We start from the raw sequence: 14245 nt of genomic DNA on the forward strand, positions 1-14245 counted from the left end.
CAAACTTTTTTAAAGTTTTTCTACATTGACTTATTACTTGTTAGTTTTTTTGTTAATGATATATTGGTATGTGTATTGAAAAACTAAGCGGAAGAAGAACATGCTACTAGAGATATTAGCAGAAATAAAAAGGGAATTTTTATTGAAAGAATATTTTGGAATACTCCTTTCTACATAGTACCTTGCTTGTATCTTTTTCTAAAACTCAAAATTGAGGTATTTTTTAGAAGTTTAAAAATTAGCTTCCTCACAGATCTTCAATAATGGACAACACTTTAAGTTTTTAATCAGGGTAGTTTAGTTTTTTAAGTATATTTTATAAATGTAGAGAGCAATTAGAGAGTTAAACTTTCCATGTATTAATATTATAAATTAAACAATAAAGTTGATTAATGCTGGATTTGGTTGTTTTTACACATTTTGAGTTTTTACTGCACAAAAATCCGATTTCTATTTATGACGTATTCAGAATTGAGTATTATCAATTGAAAATAAAAAATATAGGGCATTCTAAACTTACATCAAATCCTTGAAGCCTTCCAACATCCATCATGTCATTGGCCGCTTTGAGAACAACCTGTAGGACCGCAATGTCTTGCCTCAAAGCTTCAGTTTCGCTGGTCAAACCTGCTCGCTCTGTATATTTACAAATGTTGTTTAAGAGGAGTTGGTATTTCATAACCCTCTGAACAGGTTTTATTAGCAAGTCACATATTTGCAGCTTATGTCCGAGCTTTTGCCTTAAATCCTAAAAAAAATATAAGAAAATGAAAAATGTCCAAAATGCAATTATGTCAAACCAAAATAAAATGATTAAGTAAACTTCTCATAAAACAAGAATACTCCTGTTTTCCTTATACTTATTCTTTATATCTGTAGTGGTCATAAAAAATCGAGTTAACTGGATTTATATCGTCTTCAGGACGTCTTGAGTAGTGTCAAATTGGTTAAGAGGTCCTGAAGAGGGATTAAATCGTCTTTGGGATTTCTTAAATATTGTCAAATTGGTTAAGAGGTCCAGAGGAGGACTTAAACCCAGTTAACTCAATTTTTAGGCAATTCGACTTACTTAGTTTTTCACAACCACCACAGATATGTAGTATAATGGATGGTTAAGAATGAATTTAAATATTATATCATATGTAATATATTTTATGTATATGGGTGAATTTAATCAAAATAATCAAAATTTTCTTGGTCGCAAGTATCACCATCCAAAATATTTCTAGCTAGATATGTAGTATAATGGATGGCGTATTGGTCCAGCTCTATCTGTTGAAGCAACCTTCCAGTTTGCTGTATTAAGGATCATCAAGTCAGCTACCAGACTGTTCACACATCATAGTTTAGATCTGTCTCTCCTTCAGGTTCGGTCAGTCTTATCCTTGAAGATTTTCTTTGGAATTTCTACTTTCTCTATTCAGATCATATATCCAGCCCAACCCTAACCTTCTCAACTTTATAAAGTTGATGATATTTAGGTTGTTATACAGGGAATATAGCTCCTGGTTCTTGTGTTCTCAAAATTTCTTCTTTCACAGGACCATAAACACAACACAGAATTTGCCGTTCAAATACCAACAGTTTATTTTCAACAGCATTTACCATGGTCCATGCTTCTGAGGCATAAGTTAACATAGGCCTAATGAACAAGATCTAATATAATCTAACCTTGGTTTGTCTCATGAGTGCCCACCAAAATCCTTTGCTTATATTATGAGTTGATGATCATAAAGTTTAAATAATAATCCAAAAGAAATCCTTATCACTGCTCATTAAACTAAAATGGTTGTTCCATGATCGCCCTTTATTATTTATACCATCTTAAATTATTCTAGAGCATGTAAATGCAAGAAAGTCATCAATGTTACCAATTTATCTGTAAACTTCGAGCCTGTTGGCCAGCATGTTGCCTTAGCTTAGGAAAATTCCTAATTATAATAACTAATTGTAAAAATAGAACTAAAAAACAAATCATGTTTTATTTTTTCATACTAGTTCTTAAAGTTGTTTATGTTTTTTTAATTATTTACTTTCCAACTGTTTTTTTAATTTTTTGTTATGTATAAGTTAACTTTAAGTTATTTTGTATTTGAAATTTATTTAGAATTTGTTTCGTAAATAAGGGACAATTAGGAGATTTGTTGTGGTTTGTGTAAATATTATATACTGTTGTGGTGTGGTATGCATACAACAGTACCGACTTCAGTGGGATTAGGGCCTAGCCATGCTTAAGGCCATGGGATAAGGCTAGTCTTTTGTTAGTATTAAGAAGTATCGGAGCTGTCTGGGTATCTGGAGCTCCAGCCCACGACTCACCGTAATTCTTCAATCTTTCTTGTGTTTGGGGCACCATTTTTCCCTCACCCATCATATTTTATCAATATTTGCATGACCCCAGCAATTTCTGAAGAGACTTTCATTTTCCTTCAAAAACACTTCAACTGGCCACCTACTGTGAGTGACTCTTTTTTAGCTTTTTATCAAACCTCAAGTTTTCTTTTTTTGTTTCTCACCATTATAAGGTTTAGTTATTTCTTTATTAAAAGATATGGTTTGTATATTTATATCAATATTTTACTCATTTATATTTTTAATAATAATAATAGGATAATTTATTTTTAAAATTTTCATTTGTTTATATTTTACAATAACTAATTTTTGTATATCAATTGGAAGGATTTGTTCTTAATAATTTAATTTCTTTTCTTCATTATTTTGGTTTTTTGTGATTTTTATTTTTCAGGTCCTCTGTTTTTTTTTTCTAACCCAGATTATATTTTTGAACCTGAACAAGCTAATATTTTATTAGGAGGAATATATAACTTTTTCATTCACGAAAAACCCTTCGCCCCAACACTAGTAACATTTTTTTAAATATAATAATTTTTAATTTACAATCGAAAAATGTCAGAATCAGTAGCTAATGCTAAAAATGTTCCTCCTGACGAGAGATGCCTATGGTATTTCTTTCATTTATTTAAAATCAAAACAACTAGATGAAAAAAATGTATTATAACCTGTGGGATATGAAAAATATCTGTATCTATATTAAAAAATTACATTGCTGAAGTAGCTACATCATGTTTTGCTTCTTTTATTACTTTAAAAAAGTATTGAGTTTTCAAATTAGTGAAAGTATTCTATTGCCATAATTATCAGAAAAATAAATATTTGTAAAAGACTGTACCTCGAAATAGTTCTCGAAATCAGAGACAATGTATTCTGATTTAGGCTTGTTTTGACAATATATAACATACATTCTCAACTTCCTTTCAGATCTCTTGAAAAGTGAACCCAACTCTTCTGGGTGTTCAGAACATCTCTCCAGTGCTTTCAGAAATGTACTAAAAAAAAAAAAAATTAATGATATATTATTACATAAGATAAATTAACAGAATATATATCCATCTTTTATATTTTTCAAATTTATTGGTATTTTATTGAAAATAAATTAATGAAATCAAGTGGTTTTTAAAAAATGTTAACATTTTTTATCAACCAGGAATGCAAAAATTAAACAGTAAACAAATCATCCCAGAAAATAGAAACAAAAGAAATACTTTCTACTACCTAAAATATTTTTTCATTAGAACAACAGTTCTTTTCTCTTTAAATTGTGATTGTTAGTGAAAAGTGACTTACTCCCTATGCCATTCATAAATAGCCTCGAGGTTACCAAAGACCATCTTATCCCTTCCACCTCTCAAGTCATCGGGCATTGGTACAGGGCGTTCTGGGTCCCTCATTAACTCCATATACCTAAAACAGGATTATAGGTACTTTATTAATAAATTTAATAATTATGTAGGCCAAATGAATTTAAATACCAACTAAGTCTTTGTGAACAGTTCTTTTTTCTTATAACATTAATGATAATATTATGTATTTACCCTTCGACAACGAGACTTAAATCTCTGACATAGTCTCTCTCCGTATCTATTAACTCCTGGATAACATACTTCCTCTTTTGGAGGGATAATTCAGCACTCTCTAGTGGAGGAGGTGGTGGTGGAGGAGGTTCTGGGGGAGATTTCACTGGCGTAACTTGCGATGTCTTCTCAGAGTGTTGTTCCTAAAAAAGTAATCATAATCAATATCGTTGAAATATATGACATAAATGGTTTTCAACAAATCTGTCATTAGGAGGCTAAATAAAGCAGCCCTTTATATTCCTCAATGTCTGCATAAATATTAATTTAGAGGCAAAATTGAGAATTTTTTTATGGATATATATTATTTAAAAATACAATAAAATGATAAAAAAAATTAATTACACAACTAAAGGATCAATACACTTTTTTTAATAAATTGTAAAATAGCAAATCGTATATTTCTTCTAGAACAAATGTTTGTATATTTTTAAAGTTGAAAATATTATTTGTTACTCTTTTGCATGGGATTTATTTCAGACAAACATAAAATATGATTATTATTATAAAAGATGCTGACAATATTATTTGTGCCTCAAAGATGCAAATACCCAAAACAGGAGATAAAGGATGTTTTATTGAATTAAAAAAAAAAATAATTAAAAATTCGGGCCAAATTTCTGAAAAAGAGGAAGTGCATATAAAAAGAGGATTCCATAAAAAGAAGATAGATTAAAAAGAAAAATTAAGAATTTTGATGTTTAGATGTAAATATTACTATAGAAAACTTTATGAAATACTAGAATTGAATAACCTATTAGTACCATAAATCTTAATAACATTAAAAAGTTTATAACAAATATAAGAATAGTATCGTAAAATATTTGCTCCTTTCGGTACACAACTTGCATTAACAATATTGCCCGTTTTTAGGTATTAAGAGTGAACCATAAATAACATATTTGTGTTGACTATTTTTAAAAATGTCCAACATTTGATAAATTTTGCCTAAATAGTAATGATTTTTTTTTACTCCGAATTTCTTACTCCTCTGAAAGAGTCATATTTATACTTGATTGATTATTATTAATTTGCCAAATATTTGGGATGACAATGAGTGAGAAATTTTTAAAACTGATGATTTTTGCACACATAAATAATAAAACTGAGGGATAAATAATTTGTGTATTGATTTGAGAAACCGAAAAATATCACTTTTTTTTCTTTTATAATAACATATTTTTAATTGATAGAATTAATTAATTTATTTTAAACCGGAGGATTTTTCAATCCATAAAACGAGACACAGTGGTTCTAACAAAACAATAATATATAATATCAAAAAATAAATAAAAAGAATGAAATGTTTTAGTTTTGTTAATGAAGAATAACTTATTAAAATAAACAAAATAAAAATGTTTAGTAGTAAAATGGAGATTGTCTGCCTGTAACATAAGAATTGATTTTCAACTGGATTAATTATCATATTCCTAAGTATAATTAAAAAAAGGCCTTCATAAAATAAATCATAGTATTATATTAAAATTCATAAAACAAGAAAAAATTTACATAAATCATTTTAAAAAGTATCATATCATCAGAGTCAGCTATAATGAAAGTGGAGTAGATCCAGTAAACTCAATCAAACAAAGTTTTCAGTCAATGACAATTTAAAAAAGTGAAGGTATAAGCTGAGTTTTTAAAAAATTTAGTGATTACCGTAAGCCAAGTATGTTTATTCTTAATATCTTAATTACTCCAAAAAAACATCTATTTTATGGAATTAATACCAACATAATTCTCAACACATTCTTTTTTTTTCTGCCAAATAAATAAAATTTGGATTTTTAGTTGTGTTGTAGGTTTCCATTTCTCTGATTTTTTACTAAATAATTGTTATAGTTCTGGAACTGGACTTAAACCAATCTTTGTAATTCTTAGATTTCCACCAATTTCATTTCAACTGCCTCGTTTTTCTTAATAAGCTATTAAATTTCAGGTATTTTTGATTCTAATTTCTTCAATAAAGCACTCACATTCACTCACCATCATCACTGATCAGTCATCAAATTTTAATTACTACATTCTAAAAAAAAAAAACAACAAAAAAGGGAAATATACAAGAAAAAAAGCACAATCATCACTACAAACTCAGAACTCAAGTGACATGCAATTCACACGTGTGCGATGTTACAATTACTAAATGAAATGTTTGAAATATACAAACTGTAACCAACTCGTTTGTCTGAAGCTGGAATAATTAAAATTACCTTTGTGGAAAAATCATAGCAAATTCAAAATTAAATTTGTAACCAAACAGTATTAAAAAAACAAAAAGAAAGAAAATAAAAAGCCAAACTACAAACAAAATATAAATTCATACTGTGCTGTTTGAAACAACAAAATTTTATATTACATGAGTACTAAATAAACAAAATATAAACCCCAAAACATGCTCATTGAAGCAGAGTAAATGAGCATTGCTATTCACCATTCTCTCTTTGACGATTTGCTCAATCTCGGCTAAGTCGGCTGAAGTAGCTCCCTCTAACGAGAGGGTTGACGACTGAAACAGAATACTCCGCTGTCAACTACTGGGCTAACAATTCTATACACTTTTATCTATTCACTAAATTTGCATAGCACATGTCAGTCGGATTAATTCATTTTAAGATGCATATAAAAAAAACTTAAACTTATAAAAAAATATTAATTTTTTTTAATGATTTAATAAAAATATAATGATGACTGTTATAAATACTGCACATACCCATTTTTAATTAAATATATAAAACAATGTGTATCAACTAATTATAAGTAGGAAAAAAATATATGTTATAACAATTTTTTTTAAAATCCTGGAGTAAGCCTGATGAAAGAAAAGCTGGAAAAATGTTATTAATTTTAGGGAGGAATAAAGTGGACTTACCCTCTGTGCTTGAGCATCATCAGATGTTGGAACCAGCAGAGGTTCAGAGATAGGCTTCATGGGTGGTGGCAGCTCTAGCACTTCCTCATCGGCTTCATCTCCGTTCTGACCAGCCGTATCGTCAGCAGGTTTACTTTCGCTCGTGGGAGACTAGGCAGAAGAAAAATAATTTTTTAATAAGCTAAATAGTAGTCATACAAGAACTTTTGTCAATAATTTTACATCCTCTATAGTATAACAGAATATAAATAATAAATTTTAGCATAATAAATAACAATATATATGAATTTAGCATCTAGCCATAAAGAAAAATTGATAAGCCTATTAAATAAAATAGGAGTATTAGGAAAATTAATACATTTAATTACTTAAAGCACTTGATAGTAAAGTAAAAAGGAAGAAGTCTACAAGTTAAATACCAATGGGCACTAGATTTGTATTTAAAACAAAGGAAAAGATTATTAGAACCATTCTTGATTGTCATTATCACAAAAAAAAATATATAATAATATAATGAATAAATTATTATTTATAATCTATGTAATACACTCTAAGTCATATAATCTGTATTTGTTGATGAATTTATAAAGACGCCACAAACACTATAGGATTTAAAAGGAAGATGTGTATTTTGTATTTGACCGCAAATAAGAATGCAGTGAAAACAACTTTAATGGTAAATATACTATTTATAGTGAGCCAACGTTTCACCCCACTTAGCAGGGTATCATCAGAGTTAAAAAAAAAAAGAACAACTAAAGTAATGTAACAAAATAAAATAATAGATAACAAGAAATAAAAGTAAAGGTATGGCTTAAAATGATCTAATTTTTATTTGTTATAAATTCCATTTTGATTAATTGTTTAATAATTTTTATTAATAATGTCCATTGGACATCTTATTTTTATTCACTTTTTTAGCCATACCTTACTTAACTTTTTACTTTATATTATCTATTCTTTTACTTCTGTTGCATGATTTTAGTTGTTTGTATCTTTTTTTCACTCTGCTAATTAGATCATTAATATTCTAATTACTGTTTGAGCTATTTTGACTGCACCTGGATCATCATCCTCTTATATATTACACACGGTCCATCAATGATCTTCCATTATACCATTTCCTACATACAAGCATTATACATTTCTTGTCCTTTTGAACAACAGTCACTCTCAAATCATATCTTATTTAGCCTTGAATGTAAAAAAAAAAATTAAGAAAAGTGAATATGGATCTTGTTATTTTTTAATTAATAATTTATTGTTATAAAATTAATTTCTTAAAAAAAAGAAAGGAAGAAAAATATTCTGGATGAGATGAGCTGGTCTTAATATAGTATCCAGTGCCCTTGAACCAGTTAATGCTCTCAGAATACAACACTCTTTTGTCTTTGTTGGAATCCACTTTATCCAAATTTAATAATAAGATAGGGGCTTTATCATAATTATTAGCAATGTACAAAAGCTTGATAGACCATTATAATAAGTGGATTTCAAAGTTTAATTTGAGGTTTTATTTAATTTTAATAAATTACTTCAAAATTTTGTCAGGGATCAATCAAGGTTAACTTTACATTTCATAATGCATCTCTTATTATTTGATTCCGAATTTTTTAAAAATCTAGATTTTGTTCATTTCCTGCGATCCTGGGCAATGCCATTTATAATTCACAATACATGGTCAACCATAATTGATGAGATTGTTATATTTTATATAATAACATCATAAATTAATTAAGTATGTATGATTATAATTAGTTTTCAATAAATAACTTTGCATAGTCCTAGAAAATTGTTAATTTCCAACAAATACCATTATTATCTTCTTATTAATTTAATTGTGTTATAAAGGATAATACCCTACTTATTTCAAACACTAGATTGTTTTATAGTTCAGTATTTAGGTGAAATAGCACCCATTTTCTAATATATATTACTATCATCATGTATGAAATACATTTTTCTAATTATTATGAAATTAAAATGAAATAGTTATAATAGGAACAGAAGATCTTTTGATTATAAACTAAAAATTATGTTGTAGTTAAATATTTTATATTGACACTATTAAGATTGAGTTCATCAATACTCATTAAACCTCTCCCTCCCCAATATCAAACCCTACACATCCATGGGGCTTAGAAATAAATTTAAAAAAATTGAATGAAGTAGTATAATTAATAAGTTTACAATCTTTTAGTTAAACCTTGTATGTTATTGATTTTTTTTTAAATATCTTAATTTTCAAAAATGGAAGTCAAAAGTTAAATGAGTAAGGTTGTTTTTCTATTTTTATAAATATTTACAAAGAAAATTAAAACAAAAAAATGTATTGTATTACTCAGAGCTTGAAGAATTTAAATAATTACAAAATTTATATTTTAAACTTGAAAATAGCTTATTACTGTGAAACATCACATAAACAAAGAATAACAAAACAATTTAGTGTTTGAGATAAAAAGTATGTTATTAATTTATAATAAAAGTATATTGTAAACAAATAATACTTTTATTTAAATACCACGCATAAATTATTTAATAAAACTCACCTTGAATCTCTTGTCCGATGGTGTTTTCTTGAGAGGAGGTCTTTCTGCGGGCTGGTTCTTTTCTACTTTAGGAGTGCTTAGTTTTCTCAATGGAGGGGGAAGCCACTTCCTTCTAACAGTAATAAAATAATTAATACGTCAGTCTACTATTATACTATATACTTATACTAAAATATATATAAAATGAAAAGTAATAGTTTCTGTTAAAAATTTTGATAATAATTATTATTTCTTTAAGATCAATAAATAAAAAAAATCAACAAAAATAGGAAAGAGGAAAATAATTCATCCATAGTCAAAAATAATTTACAACAAGTTTTTGTTTTTTTATTAATTCCTTCTTTATTAAGAAAACAAATATATTAATTTGTTTTAAATTGAGTTTTTAAATTAAAATTTTTTTTTTTATTTGATACAAATAAATTAAGAAATTATAAATAATCGCTTTAGATGATCTGATTTCAATTCACAAAAAGATGCTAGATTGTAATGATAAACGATTTAAATGATTTAAAAAGGAAATACTATTCTAATGACCGCTGGAAGTTGTGTAATATTTTGATAAGAGTTGGAATGTGCATTGGCAAAACATAACAGTCCAAATCGATAATTTTTTTTAGGAGAGCGTAAAAAGCGTATTGTTGATTCCAGTTTCATCATTATGCGATGGAAGGGAATGTGGAGGTGGTTCAGGAGTCAGGGTTCAAGGTTCGCATGTTACTAAATAATCGCATTGTAGTTTAGTAATTAAATAAATATTAAATTATTAGTTTATTTCAGTGTGGCAAACAACTTTGAAGATAAATATCGTTTTATTACTTTTGGCAGATTACACGGTCCTTTTTTTGACATATCTTTGCTTCATATCAAAGCCCGACAAAACATTTGGCACAGACATTGCCAAAGAAGTTTCGAAGTCAGAAAAAATACATATATATCCTATAAAACGATGTTTGAGATGAGATGTAACTAAAATGATGCGTTCGTTGTTCTTTCCTAGTTAAAAATTGTATTGTTCATACAATATATTAATATTTTTTAAGTAATAAATTAAAAAAAAGGTAAATGAAACATGCGAATCATTGCAATTATATGTAGAACAAAAATCATTTATTTTATTTTATAAAGAAATTTCCAGCAAGGCATTAATTAATATTGTTCAAGAAATTATAAGATGTCCAAAATTGACGTAGATAATTCACGAATTTAAATCAATTTAATCACGAAAAATAAATGTGGCGTTTATAAATAATATTTGATCAAAACGATAAACTGGTGCAGTATTGCCAACAGTTGATTGAATACATCAAATCTTTGACTTGAAAAAGACCCCTGGATATCAAGTAATGGATAACAAGTAAAAAGAATCTTAGTTTTTAAAAACATTTTTAACTGGATTCGAAGAGATTTGACTTCATAAGTCAACATTTCACAAAAAGTAAATAATAACTATACTATAATATTAATAAATCCTTTTTTTTTTTTACTCAATGAAACTCAATTTTTAAAAGTTTTCAAAAAATTTTTTTATAAAAATATTGAAAACATTTCTCTGAATAAGTAATTTTGTAAATACCTGAACAGAACACAGGCAAAATATTTCTGCTCATTTTAAACAAATCACCCGTACTAAAATCGTAGTAAAATAAATATATTTTTACAATAACTGTTATTTAAGATGCGAGAAGATTGTCAAATTCCATTGTTTCTTTAGGTATTTAAAAAATCATATTTAATTACTTTGTAAGCAGATTTATATATATTTTTGTTTAACTGTAACCTACAATTTTTAATAAAAATAAAATTAAGCCGACAGTTGATTCGGCTATCTATAAATATCTTTTATTTATTAGCCGAGTGAAACGAAAATATCTTGGATCGACTCAAACAAATTCCTCAGATTTACTCCGCCACTATTTTTGGAACAAAATGATCCAATCGTTGTAAAAGTGGTAAACAATAGCAAACACTAAAACAGATTTAGATCACATTCTTCTTTAAGTCCGCAATGGGGACTATTTATACTTCTGTACTCAGTACTGATATGATATGTATATATTATTATAAAGGGTAGAACTCAAATAATCCACTGTTTGGTAGTAGTTATATTTATCTATTTTAATTTATATAGCCTTTATATTAAAAGATCAGATTATAACGAGTAAACAATAGTATATTAATAATAATTACGCTTTGAAATATAAAACAATTAATTTTTTTTTATCAAGTAAACAAATTGATTTTCAAGTTCTATTTTAAGACGAGTAAACTAGACCTACACTAACGGAAGAACAAACCTTAAGGTTTTTGAAAAAATTTCTTTCGAAAGTAATACTTTAAACTTTTGAATGTATTATGTAAAATGTTTGGACCGAAAAAAGATGTGTTGACCGGAGAATTCAGAGAGATACACAACACTGAATTGAGGTACACAATGAGATACATAACACAAGTTAATATCATTGTGGCGAATAAGATCAAATAAGGTCGTTTGACTTGGTAACAAGCGGATCCCTAAAATATTAACAAACACTGAACCGTGGCGTAAACCGAAACGTAGGTGGAAGGATTGCGTTATGACTGATTTAGTAGATTGGGGTTTTGGAGTGCTAGTTACCATGGTAGTATCGGCATCGAACCTTCGGGTTCGCTAAGTCTTTATTATTATTAAAATTTTGAGACGAAATAAAATTTAAATTTATTATCAAATTTAAGGTCTAGTCTTGTTAGATCAAAGAAAATAATTAATATAAAATTTTCAGTTCAAAATGTAATTCATTTAAGCAATTATATTCAAAGAAATGATCTCATAAGAACCTAATATTTAAGAAAATTATTATTATTATTAATAATTAAATAAACTAATAAACAAAAAATAATTAAATATATTATAATTTAAAGTAAATAAAATACTTGCCCCATGAAAACTCTTCTCTTGTTTACAGGTGAATTAGTGGTAGCGACACCACCGTCACTGGGTCCAGGGTCTGAAAATAAAAACAATAATAAATAAATAATTTTTTTAAATAAATGTTAAACAAATAAGATCAGAAGAGATTAAAATCAGAACTTACAGTCATGCAAACTGTGAAAAAAATCTTAATCTAGTTTTATATAAATATTCGAGGTGCTTTCGGATCCAACATGAGCAATATTAACCAAAACAATATAGTAAACGTTCAAAACTTCAGTACTAAATGTATTTGTAAAGATAAATAATAATTCTGATGTAGTTACTTGCGCTTCTTATCTAATTTTGTATACTTAATTTACAAAAAGAGACGATCATTAACAAAAAAGTTTAGAGAATAAAATTCTATGGTTATGTAGATGGAGGCTTTAGTAAACCAGAATAACAACTTAAATTGGGTAAATAAAATAAACATGAACCATTTCAACATGGCCTGGGGGAGGCTGTTAGCCGTTATGGGATTGACAAGGCGGCCCTTCCCTAGAAGGAGAATAATAGACAATATATCTTCGTAATGAGGGGTTGTTCTCACGCATTGCAACGAAATAACTAAACCAAATCAGATCAGCGAGTAATCACATTCAATTAGTGTAACAGAACCAAATATAAATAAGAGATGAACTGTAAATTTAGAATTAATAATAATCATATTAAATTCTTTCACCCGATCATTCCTTAGTTCGCATGATGACATTATTATCACTAAACTTTCATTTTAAATTATGTACTAGAAACTGATCGTAGACTTCGATTGCTACAATACCTACTTGTCAAACGTCTCAAACTTCCCATTCCCTAAAAAAAAAAAAAAAAAAAAAAACCATTCTCTACAAAAAAAATATTATATAATATGAAAATCAGACCAATTTAGACATATGGATTAGAGCTCTAGGACTCTACCAAACCATCAAATTCCTCCCGTATCCAATCCTTACAATCCAAAATCCTTTATACTCCTTATTACGTCACAAATAAACTCGTCCACAAAGACCTTAACGTCCCTTTCGTTGCAGATTTGGCCCGAATAAGATATGCTTCTTTTCAATTCAATGACTTTTCATTTCAAACTTCTTAACCATCCATTAGTTCGTAATCTCTCATTCTTAACAATCCCTGATAATCTTCCGAGGCGTTTGATAAGAAGATGGCCACGGAACCTTATAATTTAAATTAATGTTTGAAGTACCACCATTTGATGATTCCTTCTCAAGATTTTCAAGTGTTTGAAACATTCCACATATTTATGAATATTATAAAAAATTGCTTAGAGAAGTACACATACATAGTGCGGTATGGTGCTTGTAGATTAGTATAAACGAGTATATCATGAATAATTTTTTTCTCTTAATTAAGAGAGCAGAATAAATATACTTCAAAACATCTAATTATAAATTGTTTACAGAAAAACTGAAGTGTCCTAAGCAAACTTCCAAAAATACTGGTTTTGAATCGAGAAATTAAATAAAAAGTTTAACTTTGTTAAGCCACCATTCTTAAAAATTAACAGAAGATAATAGGTTCAGCTGCTGAAAAGTGATGAAAGACTGCAGAAAGGAACATAAAAAATTAATTAATTTGAAGATATGATCATTAAACGGATCCCATAAAAATCTCAAAGACTGTTATAAAAAAAACCTATAATGTTACTACTTATAAAAGCTAGATTAAAGGCAGTAAATGTTTGTTACTTTCCAATCTCGAAATAACTTAACTCGCGCCTTCAGTCCGAATAAGTTAGAATTTACAAAACTATTATCCTTCCTGCAGTTCTTTATGAATACGAAACGTGACCTCTTACAATAAGGGAAGAACAGCGGCTTAAGGCTTTTGAAAATAAAGTATTCGGACCGAAAAAGGATGAATTAATAGGAGACTTTAGAAGGCTACACAGCGCTGCACTGAAGGAAATGCACCCGGTTAATAT

The 14245-nt window shown here is 27.8% G+C and overlaps 1 protein-coding gene across 1 annotated transcript in view; it reads right to left on the minus strand.

Moving 5' to 3' along the window:
- Positions 1 to 14245, minus strand: part of trio (trio Rho guanine nucleotide exchange factor) — a 669473-nt gene that overhangs the window by 4420 nt on the left and 650808 nt on the right. The window contains exons 34-41 of the mRNA XM_024360812.2: positions 12268 to 12337; positions 9351 to 9462; positions 6802 to 6951; positions 6364 to 6438; positions 3894 to 4075; positions 3646 to 3762; positions 3191 to 3347; positions 521 to 748 (exon numbers count right to left, since the gene is read on the minus strand). Of these exons, the coding sequence (XP_024216580.2) occupies positions 521 to 748; positions 3191 to 3347; positions 3646 to 3762; positions 3894 to 4075; positions 6364 to 6438; positions 6802 to 6951; positions 9351 to 9462; positions 12268 to 12337 (1091 nt within the window). The remainder of the gene's footprint in view (positions 1 to 520; positions 749 to 3190; positions 3348 to 3645; positions 3763 to 3893; positions 4076 to 6363; positions 6439 to 6801; positions 6952 to 9350; positions 9463 to 12267; positions 12338 to 14245) is intronic.

The sequence above is a fragment of the Halyomorpha halys genome, unplaced genomic scaffold (assembly GCF_000696795.3).
Source record: "Halyomorpha halys isolate HHAL.00 unplaced genomic scaffold, Hhal_1.1 Scaffold87.1, whole genome shotgun sequence".
NCBI classification, from domain to species: domain Eukaryota; kingdom Metazoa; phylum Arthropoda; class Insecta; order Hemiptera; family Pentatomidae; genus Halyomorpha; species Halyomorpha halys.